The sequence below is a fragment of the Thermothelomyces heterothallicus genome (assembly GCF_042370625.1).
Source record: "Thermothelomyces heterothallicus CBS 202.75 unplaced genomic scaffold P884_scaffold_2, whole genome shotgun sequence".
NCBI classification, from domain to species: Eukaryota; Fungi; Ascomycota; class Sordariomycetes; order Sordariales; family Chaetomiaceae; genus Thermothelomyces; species Thermothelomyces heterothallicus.
In genome coordinates, this window is record NW_027192563.1 from 74,281 (window position 1) to 91,963 (window position 17,683).

Consider the following 17,683-nt stretch of genomic DNA (forward strand, 5'->3'; position numbering starts at 1 on the left):
ATGGCGAGCAGATGGGAGCTCCAATTTTGGAACTTGGAATACTGATAAGAGAATTTTCCCGCGAGTTTTTTTTTTCTTACATTTCTCTCAAGTCCCGGCGATTCGCGCTAAAGAGTCCCCTAATAGTTCGCGTTCTTGGTTTTTAAAAGGTCGGATGATCGCCACACAAATCGTTCTTGAGAAGGTCGGAGCTTCATCAGCAACGCGCTCTCGGTAGCCAGGCTCGCTGAAAGCTTCACCATCACCATTGCTTTCCGGCATCGCCATCATAACGTAATTCATCCTTGTCGTCTTTCTCTTCCGTCTCACACAGTAACCCGACGACCTCAACCACTCCATACTACTCGGCACCACTCCTGAACGTGGTCGCCCTCCGCGGCTTCTCCAAGCATATATATATAAACGAACAACGACCGTCAAGATGGGTTGGATAGAGACCACCAACCGGGCGGTCGCCAAGAGTCCGGTCGGTCGCTGGTTCAAGCTGGACGGATGTGGACATGTGAGCACTTCCAGCAGTGCCTGAGGGGGCCCGAGCAATGCTAAAGGCTGCTTTGCCTTAACCCAATCCAACAGCCGAAAGAGAGGAAGGGCTCCTACTTCCTCACCGAGATCCGAGCCGGAATCGCCACCTTTTTTGCCATGGCGTGAGAAGAACCCCATCTCCTATGTTTCTTTTCTTGTTGAGGCCGAACCGGAGAGTGGCTGTGGAGGGAGAAGAGGATGAGGCGGGCATGGGCATACGAGAGACACTGACCATCTCTTTCTTTCCTCCTCGCAGCTACATCATTGCCGTCAATGCCAGCATCGTGTCCGAGACTGGAGGCACCTGTGTGTGCCGTGAGCCACCAACCGCGGGCGCGATACCCTGCGCCAACAACACCGAATACCTCCTCTGCAAGGCCGACATCAAGAAGGACCTCGTCACGGCCACAGCAGCCATCTCGGCCCTCGGGACCTTCTGCATGGGTCTCTTTGCTAATCTGTACGTCGCGAACGCCGGCATGAACAGAAGCAGTTCGGCCAATCTTCCAGCCTTTCCAAGAGGGAGATATCGGGAGGAGGGGAGGGGAGGGGAGGGGAGGGAAAGGATTTTGTTGAGAGGCTAACACCTAGTGTCTTCAGTCCCGTGGGAATCGCCCCAGGCATGGGCTTGAACGCCTACTTTGCTTACACGGTCGTCGGCAAGCACGGGACCGGCCCGGTCCCCTTCGAGGTCGCCCTGACGGCCATCTTCATCGAGGGCTTCATCTTCTTCGGTCTCGCGGCGCTCGGCTTGCGCCAATGGCTCGCACGCGTCATCCCCCGCTGCATCAAGCTGGCCACGAGCGTCGGTATCGGCCTCTTCCTGACCCTGATCGGCCTGACCTACGCCGAGGGCATCGGTCTCATCGTCGGCGGCACCTCCGTGCCCATCGCCCTGGCCGGCTGCCTCGACGAGCTCAAGGGCGCCGACGGCCAGTGCCCCGACAGCGTCAAGATGCGCAGCCCCATGATGTGGGTCGGCATCTTCTGCGGCGGCGTATTCACCGTCATGTTGATGTTGTACCGGGTCAAGGGCGCCATCATCGCCGGAATCATCCTCGTCTCCATCATCTCCTGGCCCCGCACGACCGCCGTCACCTACTTCCCCTACACCGACCTCGGCAACAGCAACTTTGACTTCTTCAAGAAGGTTGTCGACTTCCACCCGATCCAGAAAGTCTTGAACGTCCAACACTGGGATATCGGAGGTTACGGCGGCCAGTTTGGCCTGGCCCTCATCACCTTCCTCTACGTCGACATCCTCGATACCACCGGCACCCTCTATTCCATGGCTCGCTACGCCGGCCTCGTCGACCCCGTCACCCAGGATTTCGAGGGTTCCACTTGGGCGTACGTCTCCCCCTCCTTCCCCCGGCCGGTTTCACGCGCGCGGATGGACAGTTAAAAAGAAAACTAACACTCCACGTAGCTACATGGTCGACTCGCTCACCATCGCGGTCGGTGCCGTGATGGGCACTCCACCCGTGACCGCCTTCGTCGAGTCCGGTGCGGGCATTGGTGAGGGCGGCAAGACGGGCCTGACGGCCATGTCGACAGGCCTCTGCTTCTTCATCTCCATCTTCTTTGCGCCCATCTTCGCCTCCATCCCGCCCTGGGCCACCGGCTGCGTGCTCGTCCTGGTCGGCTCCATGATGGTCCAGGCCGCCACCGACATCAACTGGAGATACCTGGGCGACTCGGTCCCGGCCTTCGTCACCATCGCCCTCATGCCCTTCACCTACTCCATCGCCGACGGCCTCATCGGCGGCATCTGCCTCTACATCCTCCTCAACACCCTCGTCTGGCTCATCGAGAAGGCCTCCTTCGGCCGCATCGTGCCTCCCAACAAGGACCTCAAGGAGCCCTGGACCTGGCGCTCTGAGGGCGGCATCATGCCCCCGTGGGTCGGCCGTCTGGCCAAGGACCCGAAGCATTTCTGGCGCAGGTCACCCCAGCCCTCCGTCTCGGATAACGAGGGAGTGGCCGAGCGCATCGACGGTAAGATGGTCGAGTCGGATCGGGACGTGGCCGTGGCCACAGGCCGGGCTGAGAAGACGGCATGAGTGAGAGCAATGTTCTATTAAATTTGTTTCTTCCCGAGCGTCTACCTGTGAGAATCGAACGTTTTGGGGATGTAGCATATTCACGTAATTCGAGCGTTTGTTCAAGATATGATCATAGCAGAGCTCCCGGAATGGAAGTATATGGTTCGTTCACATTGCCCAACCTCTCTTGAGCAAATCATCGCTCAGAGACGGGCAATCAACCGGCTGCACTCGGCCAATTTTGGTCCCGACTGCCGACACCCCGCAACGTCACTTTTGTGCGTTGAAGGACTCCCTTGTACAGTACATGCGGAGGGGCGGCCCGAGTTTCGGCTGAAGGTCGGTCCCCAGCGGATTGTCGCAGCCGAGACGACTGCTACCAGGACTGGAAGTTCCTCCTTGGCTCATAGTATGTCTACTGTGTATATACTTTTAAGAGAGGCCGCTCACGTCACTTGTCAACCCCAAGAACTCCCTAAGCCTTTCAAGTCTATCTCACTCACTCACTCACACGCTCTCTCTCCCTCTCACAATTTCTCCCCTCCAACCTCGCTAGCCATGGTCTCCCCAACTAGCACTTCCATCACCATCTCGTGCCACTGCGGCGCGGCCCGGCAGACGCTGAGCGCACGAGGCAGCCGGGGCGTATTCTCCGACGCGTCCTTCTGCCACTGCAGCACCTGCCGCCGCACGACCGGCCTCCTGTGCGCCTCGTACGCCCCGGTCTCGCCGCCGCCGGCCACCGCCACCACGGGGCTGGAAGCGTACGCGCTCTCGCCCACGACCACCGCATACTTCTGCTCCACCTGCGGATGCCACGTCTTCCGCGCCCGGCGCCCGTCCGCTCCTGCTGGCCCCGGGGAACGGGAGTGGGAGGTAGCGACGGGCACCATCACCCACGTCCCCGAGGAGGGCGAGGAGGAGGAGGAGAAGGGGGAGGGGGAGAAGAAGGAACGGTCCGATTTGCCCGAGCAATGGCGCCACCGGCACGTCCGAGACACCAAGGACGGCGGGCTGGCAGTCTGGCTGCCGGCCGGGCTTTCCCCGCTCTCAGATGGTAAGGAAGAAGAAGAAGAAGAAGAAGAAGATCAAGAAGAAGCAGGAACCGTCGATAACGACGACGAGGACGGCGGCGGTGAAGGCGACACCCTCCCGGCCGCATGCCACTGCGGTTCCATCGGGCTCCGCATAACCCGGCCAGCGCCAAAGGACTCGCCGCTGAACCCGGATTCGGGCTACCCGGACCTGCTCCTGGCCTACGCCAGCACGTCGCCGGTCGTGGTCGCCAACCCGGCCCACGAGCGGTGGTATCTCCGCTCCCGGGGACCCAGGGACGAGGACGAGGACGAGGACAAGGACAACAACGAGCCCGGGGGCCGCGACGGCTCCTCTTGCACTTACTACCTCGCCGGTACGTGCGCCTGCCCAAGCTGCCGCCTGACCTCCGGCTTTGAGATTCAGACGTGGGCCTTCATCCCCCGCCGCAACATTCTCATCCACCACCAAACTCGGTCGTCGATAACGACGACGGCGACCTCCCGCTCGTCATCGGCTGGAGGGGGAGAGAATAATGGAAGGGAAGTGAAAGGGAACGGCCGGCAGCCCGTCCCGCTCGACTTTGCCGCTCTCCCCCCCGGGACCCCATTGAGGCAATACGAGTCCTCCCCCGGGCGGATGCGCGAGTTCTGTGCCCGCTGCGGCGCCACGGTCTTCTGGCACGACAAGTTCCGGCCCGATCTCATCGACGTCAGCGTGGGCTTGCTGAGGGCCGAGGGTGGGGATAGAGGTGGCGCGCGGGCAGAGAATTGGCTGGAGTGGTGGACCGGAAGGGTCAGTTTCTCCGAGCAGGCTGGAGAGGGCCGGACGGGCGCGGCCAAGGCGTGGGGAGAGAGAGTTATCCAGGCTCTGGAGGAGGGAATGGGGAGAGCGCATCGTAGACATGAACGGCATCGGGACAAAGAAGAGTAAATGCGTGAGAAGAGCCTGGAAGGTATAAGATTGGCGACATGCTTCGTTTCTCCTCTCGTAACCGTGTGGCAACACTATCTATGGATCAATGGTACATGCCCCACCACAGGTGCAAGTAGTCAATGTGCTAGCGGAAGCCGCTAGATATGGATCGTCCGGGGAATGGAATGGCCCTGGCTCGATCACAAAAGTGGAAATGATACTTCGAGATAGTCTCAGAACTCAACTGCTGCTGCCGTCGCTATGCTTCTTCTGATGTGTTCTGCTGATGGGTTTTGCAAACTAGGAGGAAGTCAGAACGGCGAGTTTTCCACGATATGTACGCGTCCGTGACATCTCCTTGTCCTTACCCTGAATTTGGCAATGTGTACATAAAAACGTGGCTTGCCAAAGCGGCCTTGATGGAGGATGAACCTCGACTTGACTGCTTCATACCGAGGGAGAACACTCCTCATACTCGGTCTTGACCTCGACAGTCTGCCGGACAAGATCATGCCTAGAAGCAGGTTCCTGAAAACGTGTTGTGCGGATACCTCAACACCTCACCTTCTTGTTGGGAGGTCAGACGGCTATGGACTCAGCCGGTTCGCCAGCTGCCGACTCTTGCTTGGCAGGTGTGCTCGTTCCGGAGTTCTCCTCCTGCGATATAAGGCTCATGTCGATCGGGCGGCCGTCACGCTCCATCATAGCCGCTAAACGAGCAGCTCGGCCTTCCTTCTTTCTCGGGACAGGTGCTGCACCCACGTCAGTTAACGCACGAGATGGGACACTCGGTTCACTGAAGCACTGACCTCGGTTGTTCTCCTGAACATAAAACTGTCGCAGCAAGGTCACGGCCTCGTCTCGGCCCCAGCCTCCTTCGGCCTCGTATCCACGCTCAATGTTACCGCCGTCGCCAGGAAGCGTCGAAGTGTCAATGGGATTGGGACAGAGGTCTTCCTCGTTTCTGGTTCCGTCCGCAGGCGTCGATTTCTCCGTGACCACGTCGGTCGACGCGGGGCGGGGCTCGAGAACAGGTCTCGGGATGGCCTTGCCGTTCTGGGGCGCGGGCGAGGGAGGCGCCGAGGCCATCGAGTAAGGTGAGTTCTTATGGATGCTAAACACGCCTCCGGTTCCGCCAAACTTGTCGTTGACGGCGCCAAAGTAGACCTTCTTGATCCCAAGCTGCCGGAGCAAGGATGCGCACATGACGCAAGGCTCGACCGTGACGTACAGGATGCACTCGGTGATGACCGACGGGTCCACACGGGGGGAGGGGTGCAGCTTCTGTCCGTAGGGATACAGGTGGCCGTCTCTGGGGTCCACGTCGCCCCAGGTGCTGGTCTCCTCGGCAACCCGCGTCTCGTTCGTCCGGTCGCCCAGGGGCATTCTCCCTCCCGTTGCCTTGTCCATGGCAGCAGCGCCCTTCGCTGGCTCGACGTCGGCGGCGGGGGCGTAGGACAACAAGGCCGATATGGCCATGAGCTCCGCATGCCTCGTCCCGTTACGGGTGACGTTGGTCGCGTTCATCCCCCGGGCAATGACTCGTCCCTTGTAAACAAGCACGCAGCCGACGGGCGTCTCATTGGTTCTGAGAGCAAGTCTGGCCTGCACCATGTCAGCGGCACGTTTGGGCTGGACCCGCACGCAAAACCTACCATATCCAGAGCCTCCCTCATAAATCGGCTGTGCATGGCCTTTTCCGCTGCCTGCTCCGGGGTCTCCCTCTTGGCGTTGACCTGCACCGTCGGGCCGTCCGGCTGCATTGTCGGTGCGGTCTCCTTCAGCCTGCTAGTCTGAGAAACCGGACGAGTCAAGGGGACCGGAGGCGCCCGTGTTACCCCTTCAGGAGTGCCGTCGCCCGAGTTGACCCGATCAGGTTGCTGCTGCGGCAAGGCAGTGCCGTCATGGGCTGTTGACTTGCCGGTTCCGTCGCCTGTGGTGCTTCCTGTGCCGTCGATTACGCTTTGCGGCCCTCCCGGCCGAGTCTCTCCTGCCAGCCCCGCCCCATTGGCATCCAAGCGGGAGAGCGCGGCGGCGTCTAGCTGGGTGTCGGCCTTCACCGGAGTGTCCGCAGCCGGGGCGTGATTTTCTCTCCCAGAGGGAGGAGCGCGGGGAAGAGCAGGGACGATGCTGGAGACTCGCGTGGAGGCCGCAGAGGCGGATGCGGCGGGTGCCATACCGGTCTCGTTGTGGCAGCCGCCGTCGCCCACGTCGTCGTCCTGTTTGTGACTGATGTTGCGGGCCTCGCCGGAGGAAGAGGAGGATGTATGGCCAGAGGTTGAGCAGGGCAGAATTGGCTGGTCTGTTTGGCGGAAACTGGGGAAAAGCTGCACGACTCGCAATGCCGTGTTGAAAGGAAACAGAAAGAACGACTGCAGAAACGCGGTGGTTTTGAGGCCGATGGCCAAAACGGACTTCAAGATCGTGGCTGCCATTTTCCGCCTTGCAATGTTTTATCCCAACTCTGCACGGTCACAACTCAACCCAAGCCGCTTCTCAATTAATATGTGAATCAACGGCGGGTGCTGTTGTTCAAGACGAAGGCTTGAAACGAGCTAGGGGTGATTTGCCTGAACAACAAAGAAGCTGTTTGTGCCATGCCAGCACCTCAACCAGATAGATAGATGGTTTTTCAAGTAGGCCACGAGCCACCCAGCCGTCTAGAGTCAATGCAAAGGCCCGGGTGCGTTTGACATGCCTATTTCAAACCTTGAAGAAGATGCCGCCTATGACCACACGGCACATGTGGCCTTGGAGCATGATCAAAAGTGAAGTGGCTCCGAAATCGACGAGGAAAAAAAAAATAGTGGGTCCACGGCAAAAACCGACCTTGTGAGGAACCTTAGTTATCCGTACCGGTGTGCAAAACGTACTGTACGACACCCGACTTGGAAAACCCCCGAGATTGTAATCCGTATAATTAACCTCATGCAAGCACCAGAATGGTCGCACATCCTTTGCCAAGATGCATCCCAAGGGCAGCATGAACGCATCGGAAACAGTATCACGACAAGCAGAGGGACAGTCAAGTAAAATTTACGATGGTCTGCGAGGACCTTCAATTGTCAAGCCAAAAAAGGCGGCGCTACCTTGCCCAGAAAACAACGGGCAGGGAGAGAGGGAGAGAGAGAGAGAGAGAAGAGAGCATCGCCCCTCAGACTCGAAAGTCAAAAGTCCTCACAGTCCACCAAAGCCGTCCTCCTCCCGATCCTAACATACCAACAAACCACGCTCAACCACCTGGGCAACAGAGCGAACTCTGAAAATAGTATATACAAGAGAAGAGAAGAGGACGACCGCATGTCTCAATCCGACCCGGGGGTATCATAGTCAAAATGCACTCGCTTGCAACAAAAACAGGAAACCATTACCAGTCATATCAAAACACGCATGCGCACACGCACTGGGGGTTTACACCCTCAATGTCCTCACCAACGGTGGGCGAGGCAAGATGCCCCTGGCCCATCGCGAGAGCGCAGACCGTTGGTCTCTGGAGCTCCCGGTGACCACAGGCTGGATCACGGACAAGAAATTGTCCACGACGCCAGGCTGCGCTGGTGGTGGCAAGGTGTTCGAGGCGGCCCGTGCCGCGCCCGGCAGCCCGGAGCACCGAGGTGCTAGCCGGGCCAGTGATAGTGTTGTAATGGCAAGGATGTTGACGAGGCTGACTTGACTTGCCAGGTGCGCTTGCAAGGCGCAGGCGCAGAGGAAGGAGACAAGACCGAACACGGCAAGCTGGAAGAAGGATGTGGTGACAGTCACATCCTTTCCAGCAACGTTGCACCGCGTCGGCAGGGTCGAGAGCAGCATGGTTGCCCGACCGGCATTGATGGCAACAGCGTCTTGTTGCTGCGTGACATGCTGCCCATCAAGAACGGCGGACAATCCGGGTTGACGGCCAGCCAGGCGTTGGCTGGACGCCGAGCAGCGTGCGCCACTCGGCATGGCGGCACGGACGGCGACGGCAGCAGGCGTGTGTTGAGACGGTACACCGGCGGCTGAGGATGCCGCCTCCGTTGAACATAGAGGCGATCCGCCATGACGAGTAGCAATTGGCGCTGATGACTCAGCATATGCGCCAGAAACTAACACGTCGGATTGAGTTGCCTTGGTTGGAGCACATGAGCGGACTGATGAGTGCGATCCGCCGCAAGGTGCCAAAACACATATTACCCTGGATCTAGGGTCCCTGCTCGGACTAACCGACGGCTGCGGGGCGTTGGCAGCCACAGCGCTGGCATAGCTGAGGACAGCCGGTGACGAAGCGCGAGCAACCGGAGACTGGGCGGAAGTAGCAGCAATGACGCCCGATTCATTGGCATCAACGCGCCTGTTGCAGCCATGATCGACAACAGGTTCTTGTAGTAGTCTGCTGTGATTGGTCATTGTCTTCCGATTCGTGGATACCCGAGGGGTGCTGGGTTGTGGATCATGATGGCGCGTGTCTCCAGGATCGTAATACCGGGCAAGGCCAAGCGGCGAGACGGTGGCGTGACCCGCTGCGCCGTACGGTTGGCTGGCGGATGTTTGCGACTGGGCGCTCACGTCAACATGCGTTGCAGAGACGCTAGGTGCATTAAGGTCGAGGAAGTTGTCAGCAGCGGAGGCAGTCGATTGTGGAGAGTGTTGTTGGCTGCCGAGATCCCGCATCTGGAGAACAGGGTCTTCGTCATACGCGTCAGGGCCCGGCGAATACAGGTTGAAGTCGAGGTAGTTGGTGCCAAGAGCAACGCCCGGATTGAGGTATGGAACGGCCGGGTCTTGAGGCGAGGCTCCCCCGGAGACCTCAATGGCGTGGTCGGGTGCGACAACCGGCGAGGCGACAGCCCGTTCTGGCGTAACTGGGGTGAGAACTTGGGAGGGCGAAGTTGCGGATGAACCAGAGCTCGGGGACAAGAAGCTCTGAAAGTCGGTGAAAGAATCAAAGATGAAGTCATCAAGCGCAGGTACAGGAGCAGCTGCGACTGGCTCCTGGTCAAGGGAGATGAACTCGTTCCAAAAGTCCTCCGACTCCGGAGGAAAGCCGAGGTCGACGGTTGGGAAAGGGAGGTTCTCGGCTGTGAGAGGCTCTGCAGCAGTCAAGTCGATCGGGGCGTCGAAGGCTGCCGCTTGGTTCGGCTCTTCTGCCTTCTTTACCCTCTTGGCAGGCTTCTGCTCAGGCTGCACCGTGGAAGCTTGCGAGGCGTTGCGCCTCCTATGGCTTGGGTCGCAGCGGACCTTCTTCCTCTTGCACGAATCGCACGCCTTGATGATCCGCATCAGGTGGGCGTGGTCCCGCTGCTCCTTGGTCTTGCAGCCTCGAGACGCCGAGTTGGTGACATCCCGGCCATCCTTGGTCAGGATACGCATGCCGGGGTGATTCGCAAAGTCAATGGTCTGCTGCCGCGAGCTGGAAGCGCTGGACTTCTTGGAGGCAGACGACCGTGGCTTGGTCTTTCCGTCGAAGACCGCCGGGGCAGATGGTGCGGGGGATTGTGTCCAGGAACCCTGCTCCGACAGTGCGGGAGAATGGTTGAAGCTCGACGCGTAGCCCGAATCGTGAAGGGTGGAGGTCGCCGGCGAGGCCGTCACAGGGGTGAAGGTTCCCAGAGGAACGGGGTAGAATTTGAAAGTCTCTCCGGTCTGGCGGGAATACTCAAAAAAGTCCATGGAGATGTGAGCGCGCTTGTCCTGGATAGAAGCAGGGCCAGGGAGGAGCGCGTTGATCATCTCGTCGAGCTCCGGGGTGCCAATCGCGGGGAGCCACTGCAGGGCGGCTCCGAGTGCCGGCTGGCACACGGAGAACCCGTTGAAGGCACCGACTGAGCCGTGTCGGGCCATTCCGGCCATCGGTACTGATACGTCGGAGGTAATGTACGGGGTCGAGAGTGAGGTGGAGTGGAGAAGGTTGGAAATGTCACCGAGTTGCGCAAGATCCGGCTCGAGAAACCTGGTGTTCAAAGCCGTTTGCGATAATAACTAGTAGTGATGATTGATTCTTCGGTGATCCAATGAGAGGTTTCCTGCTCACGTGCAGGAGTTGGTTGGTTGGTTGGTTCAGTGATTGCCAGCTCCAGGAGCTCGGTCTTTGCCGAGTCTGCGGTGAGGTGAGCGTTGGCGGGGTGCTTAGGGAGACAAAGATGCTGAACTCAGGCACTACCTACCTTGGGGGTCTCTACAGTGGCAAATGTTGGAATTAGCAACGCCGGGAACAGCGAGACAGCAGCCAGGCAATGCACTGACTAAACCTTGAGTTTTCGATGAGAAGGAAACGAGGGAAAGAACAAAACTTGCGTCCGGAGGAGTCAGGCCGATATTTCACTGCCTTCTGGCACAAGAGCTGCTGCAACTGGGAGCCAGGACTTCCAAGGCGCAGCGAAGGTCGTCTCCCCCAGCATTTCGGCGAGCTCAATCAGGAATAGCGCGGCCCCTTCTGGGTTGCGGGACAGGTACATGGAGTCGAACAATTTTCTGCGCAGCCTCTCCAACCACCAAGACATGGCACTCCTACTTTTGTGAAAGGACAGGATGAGAGAAATTGAGAAAGACGCAAAGTCTCGTATGTTACATTCTCACACGATAGACCCCAAGACCAGTGACCGCCGAAATCACCTCGAGAGGGCAGTCTGAGCATGTCAACCTTGGCAGCTGTACAGAAAAATCTCTTGTTGCCCGTACCAGTGACCGACGAGCCGGAGCGGAGAAACGACCTGCATGGTTGCAGAACACGGCGAGTAAACCCATGCAAGTGCTTGCCCCACACGAAGAGAAACCTCAGTCTGACCCGAGCAAAGCGGCTCATGCCAGTAATGTCGCACCGCCATGACAACGGTTTCAATTGGCTGGCGTCGGATGAGTCAATCAACCATTCTGGTAGCCTGTTGCTGAAGGTCGCGCCTCCGACTCTGCCGCACAGTACCAGCCATGTGAGCGATCCATTTGGACTCGAGTTCTTGCCATTGATCGCTCGAGAGAGACAAGGCCGCGGTTCCAGCACCGAGTGAAGAAGCGCGGTAACGTTGGCGCTCTCAATTGCCTTGTAAGCGGCGGCCTCCAAGGTTTCTGTGCGTATGATTACAGAGTAATCGATGAACTACCTCTCTTGGAAAGCAGAGCATGGCTAAGCGCAATCGGGGCGCTTTCCGAGGCGGACAGATCTGTTGCCCTGCGCCTTCTCCGAGATAACTAAGTTAGTGTAGCAAGCAACGAACTAACGTTAGTTATTGTGTGGAGGAGCGGGAATCGCGCTGACCCTGCTTACACAGTGTCGAGTCCCTCTCCCTCCTGTGCTACCCCACGCGCAATTGAGTTGAGTCAATTGAGCCAGTGCATCCTTCGACTCGTCACAGAAGTGGGCATTGCAATTGCGGGTTTGAGAAGAGGCAGATACGAAATGCTACGTTATTGGCTCAAATACAGGATGACTCCTCCAAGTCGATATTGGGGTAGCACCTCGAGACTCCATTGAATCGTCACCCGCCGAAGCGTGCAGTGCCCCCATTCAGCTGCCAGAAGCAGTAAGGCGCTTGGTGTCTCTCAGTGCTAGCATAGTGGCAGTGTTTCAAAGTTGGCTTCCGCAGGCTCTGCCTCATGTCACCTTCCTTGAACCAGAGGGTGAAAGTTTTTAAAGTGAATGAAAGAATCAATGGTTTGTTGATTGCTCAACGAAGAGTTCTCTTGAAGCACCCCCAAAATCACATGCCCTTGTCCTCAAACTCCCGCTTGCTAAATCCATATCGGCCCGTTACAGGACTGCCCTCCGCGACAGAACAGCCCCCCCGAGTTGAAGTTCTGATATATCTCAAGAAGAACAACGTATTCCCCTCCAAAACTCCAAACTCCGAAAAGTTGACACAATCAGAAACAAAAAAAATGAAACAAAACAAAAAGGAAAAGGAAAAAAAGGAAAAGGCCCGGCAACGCTCCCACTGAGGTCACAGAACCCATCTTGTCCAAGATCGGAGCTGCTGACCCACCTAACCGGCACAAGCAGAATGATGGCAAGGCTCTGATAGCCTGCAAAATTCAGACGCTAATGAGACGAAAGGAAATGCAAACCAGGTCAATCCTCCGCCCAACCATGCAGCCAAGCCGACCAAATCCCTGCGCCGACCATTTCGTGCCCACCCTGTTTACTAATGCACTTGTCAAAAGGAAAAGAGGGGAACTCCGCCGTGTTAACAAAGAAACGAAGAACAATCATGAAACGAAGGAGCAACAAAGAGACCCAAGAAGAGGACAAGAAATCAAGATGGCATGAGAGCGCGATAAGCAAATAATCCACGCAGCACCTACCAAACCCTTTCGGAAACAGCCCAAGATGGAACCAGAAACATCGCAATGCCCGTACCGCGCCTGCTCCCCCTTCTTTTCACAAAATGAAATTTAAAATAAAAAAAAATGAAACAAGAAAGAAAAAAACACTCCGTCCGTTAGTCGAGTAGCTGATCGGCGAGCCACGACCACACGACGAGCATCGGCATCGGCGGCGGCGGCGGCGGCGGCGGGGTGAAGTTCCCTTCGAAACTCAACGCACCTGCACCTGCACCCGCACCCGCGCCGGCGCCGGCGCCGGCGGATTCGGCTCGAATTCCGGCTCCAGCTGTCCCGCCTCGCCGGGAGGAGGAGGACCCCACCACCGTGACGGCCGCCCCCGACCGCACCACCGGTCCCTGACGTGCCAAAACACCCACGACGCGACCAGGCCGGCCGCGATGCAGGCCATCGACAGCTCCGGGATGCCGGGGCGGAGGTCGTCGTCGTCGTCGTCGTCGTCGCCGTCGTGCGCGGCGGAGCGCGCGATGCCGGAGAGGGCGCGCTCGGCGGCGACGACGCCGATGCCGACGTCGCCAGGGAGGGTCGGAGAGCCGGGCGGCGACGCCCAGCGGCCGAGCAGCGGGGCGAGAGCGACGACGGCGAGCACGACGGCGGCGGGACAGACTCGGCGCGCTAGCGACGACGGTTTGCTGTCCGGTCGGCCGGTCCCGGAGGAGGAAGACCGGGACGACAGGGGCCAGAAATAGGCGAGGAGGGGAAGTGTCGGTCTCGCGCAGGACGACGACGACGCAAGTGATCTGGCGCCCATCATTGTCGGCGGCGGGACTTTGGGTGAGGAGGCATAATAAGCCTGACCAACACCACCGCCGCCACCGCTCCTATAGAAGTACCCCCAGAGACTTCCGGAGGAGGACATGGTGGGAGAGTAGCCGTAGCGCCCTCCGGAAGGGCCTAAAAATGAAAAGTTGGTCCACGAAGAAGGATTCGAGGACGAGCCGTCTCGGCTTGGAACACGGCTGGGGAAACTTGGCTGAGGTCCTGCTGAAGGATTGGCCACCTTCCCCCAGCAACATCTGAGCCAGGTATATGGCTCCGGGTCGCGACACTGGGGGCAGGGTTCGCTTGGAGGGACCTCTGGAAAGGTCTCGGCTACGTCTAGTTTGCACATAGCGCAGCTCCAGCTGAACCATTGATCGGAGAACTGGGCATGGCTATCTCTGAAGTGGCGTGTCAGACTTGACAAGTCTGTGAATGGCTGGATACACGTTCGAAACTCGCCGCAGCTCCCGTGACAGACCCATTCTCTGCTCCTTGGGGCGCGTTGTCTGCCTATCAGTTTGTCTTGGTCAACGGGCTGAGGCGGGGTAAGGGTCATGAACGGGGTGGCGGTATAGGCGGCGGTATGGGTGGATGCGGGAAGGCTGGTGGATGTAGGGAGGCCGGTGCCTTCGAACGAGGACAGGAGTGCTGCCACGTAAGGTCGGACCCTGATTCGGTTATCCTGCAAAAGGTCGGTCTCCGTATGTGCGTCCTCGCTCCCACCCAGGATTCTACCCGAAGGATTCAAGGATGGGTCTGAGAGCTGAATCTGGCCGGTTCCGATGCCGTCAAAGTCGGCCTCATGCCCTAATCTCTGCTGAGACGGAGCATCTTGGGATGGCAGTGTAGCTTGGAGATTGTGGGGTCCGATGTTGATCTCTTGATCTGCTGCTGCTCGAGCTTGCTTCCGCCTCTGATACTCTTGCTCGAAGAGGGTGAGATTCCGGTGAGTACACTAATGAATCGGCTGTTAGTCGCAACGCGGTGAGAGCAACGTGGGTGAGTGGATCCGGCCTTCTTACCTCCACCCTGCGCTCGCGGCACTCTTTACAGGCTTTCAGTTTGCGCATCAAATTGGTCTTCAGCTTCTTCGGACCCGTCAACGGGCCTTGGCGGCCACGCTTCGGTTTATCGGGTCGTGACGGGTCCCTCGCGTCCGTATCATCCATGCTTTGCGCAATGGAGTACGCAGTGCTGGTCTGAGAGTGTGTCGTAGCTTGCGACGGCGAGGGAGGATAGAGGAAGGCTGCATGGTCATTTGGAATTTGGCTCAAGGATTCTGCGGTGAGCTGATCCTCCATCTCCCTCCACCTGTTGTAGAGGTCTTGGGTTTCAGGGGTAGGCATGATTGGGTCCTGGACAGCCGCGCTCCGGCTGGAATGCTGCCGTACCATGCTGCCGGAGGGCTTCTGGTGTGAGGTAGACGGGCGTCTCGAGCCTGGGGGCATGCTAACTTTGAGGTACGCTGGTATCGTAAGCGGAAGCGGCGAAGGGGCTAGACAGCATCACAAGGCTGCGTAATAATATTATTACTTCAAAAGCAAGTTGTCGATAGAGCGATGAAGTCGAGACGGTAATACGGCGGCGGGTCAGAGAGGTATACAACGAAAGCATACTCCAAAACACAGAGTCGAATAAATCGAGAAGAGAAAGGGGGAAAGGGGCCTAAATAAGAAAGAAAGGAAGAACAAGCTTAAAAGTTGTGGATGCTGTATTGCTGGTCTGAGAGCCGTCCTCGAGCAAGGCGAAATCGGAGGGCAGACACCGCCTCAAACATTCAGGGCCTCACGCTCGCCCGGCAAGAGACGAGATGGCGTCCCGGCTTAGGGCGACGCCGCCGTGAGGTCGATTGGTAAGAACCAAGGAAAATGAATGACGAAATTTGACACGAATCAAGAGACGAACTGTGCGGTGTATAGAAGATTGAAGCGGTCGGCGTAGTTTTTGGTTTGTTTTTTTTTAAAAAAAAGATCAGTACCACAGGTTGCAGCTAACTGCTGGGTAAGCTGGGAAACGTAGCCTTCTGCCTCCTGAGCTGCCTGAGAAGGCAACCAGGGGTGTGAAGGTGCCTGAATGCCTGGGCAGCATTCCCATGGAGGCCTGACGGGGGGGAACGTGAACCAGGTGGAACCGGAAACGATGCATCAGCTGCCAGCACCCGTGAGGCTATGACATGGACATCTGTGAGTGCAAGGCGAGCAAAGTACGGACCTAGTTCGCGAACCACATAGCTCCTCGGCGTTGGGCGAGGTGAAGGTTGGAACGGCAAGCCCCGCTTGCGGCATCACCACAACTGGCAATTGCGGGGGGTGTACTCCATAGCGTATGCGCGTCATCCGTACGGTACATGTGTAGGTATGTATGTACGGATTACATACATACAGATCCAAACCCGTGTCTGCTTTCTGTACGCCAAGCCTTGAACGTCATAACCGTAATTCGTGCGGAATTCGGGGTGTGTACGGATTACTCCGTACAGTTCAAGTCCTGACAGCGAAACATCAGTGGGAATAGAGCAGCGCACTCGAGGGCCGCAACACCAGCGAATTCGAGATATACATACATGATCCCGTTCCCATTACAATAAGCCCAGCATACGTACGCCATGCCTCCTCCCCTCCAAAACCAGCTCGAGATCCCGTCTCTTTGTGAAACTCGTGATCGTCCTTGAGCACTCGCTCTCTTTCTGCGGTTCTAACAACGATGCGGAACGCGTGGGCTCTTGGCAATCCGAGTGATGCATCCTTGACCGAGTTCTCACGCTGCGCTGCCTCTCGCAATCAGCTGTCTCCAAATCACAGCATAGCCATCCCCTTTTGTCTTTTTGAGAGCCACCGACGATCGGAGATCAATAGCAGCGGGGTCGTCAGATGGCAACGCAAAGCATACTTGCGGATATTCCGAGGCACGGCGAGCAGCTCCTGGCATGAACGATCACCGGCGGCGAGGCTGAGGAATCAGTCTCAAAGTCAAAGAACAAATGAAGGTACCGGAGGGTTCCGACTTGTCACCGGTTGCCTAGCCGCGCCATTGGGCAAGGTAGCGAGCCCCTCTTGCAGCCCAACGTGGCAACCGGGTTCCCCTACCCAGTTTTTCGCACACGCTCGATGACGAGCACAGATGACGCCCGACACAGCCAACCCACTACCCCTGCCGGATCCCCGGAGACCCCAAACACTTAAACAGAGTGGGCAACGCCCATTGCAGAAGGTTCGAGATGGGTAACGCAAAACAGGTGCCGCAGGCTTCACGGAGACCCAGTCCCTCGCGGGGCTTCTTCCGATTGGGAGGGGGTCCTTTAAGCTCTGGGCTACTGTGTACTGTGTAATGCTCTCCCAGGCCCTCGCGCGAGAAAGAACCTTGCAGGAGCCGTGCATGCCGACCCCTCAACCTCTCCACACAGCCCGGACAGGCGCTGGATCCCGAGAGGGTGGTACTGACGAACTCGATTTCTCCAATGCGGCGGCGGGGATCTGAGTTGGCGTGTCTGCTGAAATGGACTCACTTGGGCAACAAGCGTTGGCACTTGCTGGCAGACAACGGCCCAAACGTCACCCTTTTGCCCACCGCCGGCCGGCTTTGATTGACTTGACGAGGTAACCAAGTATGACAGCACACCGAAGAGAAGCATCATAATGTCGTGAGGAATCTGGACTTGCTTTATGGGAGTATGGGGCACCGCAAGGCCGGGCAAGCAGTTTCCAAGGCATGATCTTCCAGCTCAGGGAAACAAAGTCGATCCAGTAGGTAGTCACGAATAGAAGGTGATCATGTTTGATGTGCATGGTTCCAACGTCGAATGTATTTCCTACCCGAGGGGTATCCTCTAGTCGTTACTTCATTGTTCTCATCGGCAAGAGTAATAATCATAGCCAGCCTCGGTTGCGCCTCCGGAAGTAGAGAGAGCTACTTTGAACAACATGGTTGCAGCAAAACAACACCCAACTAGGTACGTGTCTCTCGATCTGACAATGCCTCGTGGCTTCCCCGGACCAGCTAAGAGGGGATTGGGGGCCCAATATCAGGCGGTGGGAGGGAAAAAAAAAAAAGGGGGGGGGGGGGGGGGGGGGGGGGCCGCAACTGAGCCA

The 17,683-nt window shown here is 57.9% G+C and overlaps 6 protein-coding genes across 6 annotated transcripts; 2 read left to right on the forward strand and 4 right to left on the reverse strand.

Moving 5' to 3' along the window:
• Positions 1 to 103: 103 nt before the first annotated feature.
• Positions 104 to 2,718, forward strand: P884DRAFT_216099 (permease family-domain-containing protein). Its single transcript, XM_069439299.1, has 5 exons — positions 104 to 502; positions 577 to 647; positions 782 to 985; positions 1,126 to 1,875; positions 1,955 to 2,718. The coding sequence occupies exons 1-5, from the start codon at positions 422 to 424 to the stop codon at positions 2,586 to 2,588; spliced, it is 1,740 nt and encodes a 579-aa protein (XP_069300859.1). The 5' UTR covers positions 104 to 421; the 3' UTR covers positions 2,589 to 2,718.
• A 293-nt stretch (positions 2,719 to 3,011) lies between these two features.
• Positions 3,012 to 4,574, forward strand: P884DRAFT_235697 (Mss4-like protein). Its single transcript, XM_069439960.1, has 3 exons — positions 3,012 to 3,470; positions 3,522 to 4,084; positions 4,148 to 4,574. The coding sequence occupies exons 1-3, from the start codon at positions 3,129 to 3,131 to the stop codon at positions 4,536 to 4,538; spliced, it is 1,296 nt and encodes a 431-aa protein (XP_069300860.1). The 5' UTR covers positions 3,012 to 3,128; the 3' UTR covers positions 4,539 to 4,574.
• A 525-nt stretch (positions 4,575 to 5,099) lies between these two features.
• On the reverse strand, positions 5,100 to 6,955 carry P884DRAFT_274592 (uncharacterized protein; the record flags this gene model as incomplete). The annotated part of the gene is made up of 3 exons (XM_069442742.1): positions 5,100 to 5,272; positions 5,330 to 6,125; positions 6,176 to 6,955. The coding sequence occupies 3 exons, from the start codon at positions 6,953 to 6,955 to the stop codon at positions 5,100 to 5,102; spliced, it is 1,749 nt and encodes a 582-aa protein (XP_069300861.1).
• A 499-nt stretch (positions 6,956 to 7,454) lies between these two features.
• On the reverse strand, positions 7,455 to 10,742 carry P884DRAFT_254420 (uncharacterized protein). Its single transcript, XM_069440889.1, has one exon. It carries the CDS (start codon positions 10,347 to 10,349, stop codon positions 7,932 to 7,934), a length of 2,418 nt encoding a protein of 805 aa, XP_069300862.1. The 5' UTR covers positions 10,350 to 10,742; the 3' UTR covers positions 7,455 to 7,931.
• Positions 10,743 to 12,658: 1,916 nt separating this feature from the next.
• On the reverse strand, positions 12,659 to 15,510 carry P884DRAFT_311398 (uncharacterized protein). Its single transcript, XM_069445196.1, has 2 exons — positions 14,618 to 15,510; positions 12,659 to 14,550 (listed from the first exon to the last, which is right to left on the reverse strand). Exons 1-2 carry the CDS (start codon positions 15,041 to 15,043, stop codon positions 13,027 to 13,029), a joined length of 1,950 nt encoding a protein of 649 aa, XP_069300863.1. The 5' UTR covers positions 15,044 to 15,510; the 3' UTR covers positions 12,659 to 13,026.
• A 1,273-nt stretch (positions 15,511 to 16,783) lies between these two features.
• P884DRAFT_254423 (uncharacterized protein) lies at positions 16,784 to 17,248 on the reverse strand. The gene has a single exon (XM_069440890.1). The coding sequence runs from the start codon at positions 17,227 to 17,229 to the stop codon at positions 16,906 to 16,908; it is 324 nt and encodes a 107-aa protein (XP_069300864.1). The 5' UTR covers positions 17,230 to 17,248; the 3' UTR covers positions 16,784 to 16,905.
• Positions 17,249 to 17,683: the final 435 nt, after the last annotated feature.

Excerpts from the sequence above, each read along its gene's own strand:
- P884DRAFT_311398 (XM_069445196.1), bottom strand. The coding sequence starts at position 15,043 with ATGCCCCCAGGCTCGAGACGCCCGTCTACCTCACACCAGAAGCCCTCC. Across the intron at positions 14,551-14,617 it reads GCCGCGAGCGCAGGGTGGAG|TGTACTCACCGGAATCTCAC; the intron begins GTAAGAAGGCCG and ends CCGATTCATTAG.
- P884DRAFT_216099 (XM_069439299.1), top strand. The coding sequence starts at position 422 with ATGGGTTGGATAGAGACCACCAACCGGGCGGTCGCCAAGAGTCCGGTC. Across the intron at positions 503-576 it reads AGCTGGACGGATGTGGACAT|CCGAAAGAGAGGAAGGGCTC; the intron begins GTGAGCACTTCC and ends CCAATCCAACAG. Across the intron at positions 1,876-1,954 it reads TTCGAGGGTTCCACTTGGGC|CTACATGGTCGACTCGCTCA; the intron begins GTACGTCTCCCC and ends CACTCCACGTAG.
- P884DRAFT_235697 (XM_069439960.1), top strand. The coding sequence starts at position 3,129 with ATGGTCTCCCCAACTAGCACTTCCATCACCATCTCGTGCCACTGCGGC. Across the intron at positions 3,471-3,521 it reads CGACGGGCACCATCACCCAC|GAACGGTCCGATTTGCCCGA; the intron begins GTCCCCGAGGAG and ends GGGGAGAAGAAG. Across the intron at positions 4,085-4,147 it reads ATCCACCACCAAACTCGGTC|GGAAGTGAAAGGGAACGGCC; the intron begins GTCGATAACGAC and ends GAATAATGGAAG.
- P884DRAFT_254423 (XM_069440890.1), bottom strand. The coding sequence starts at position 17,229 with ATGATGCTTCTCTTCGGTGTGCTGTCATACTTGGTTACCTCGTCAAGT.
- P884DRAFT_254420 (XM_069440889.1), bottom strand. The coding sequence starts at position 10,349 with ATGGCCGGAATGGCCCGACACGGCTCAGTCGGTGCCTTCAACGGGTTC.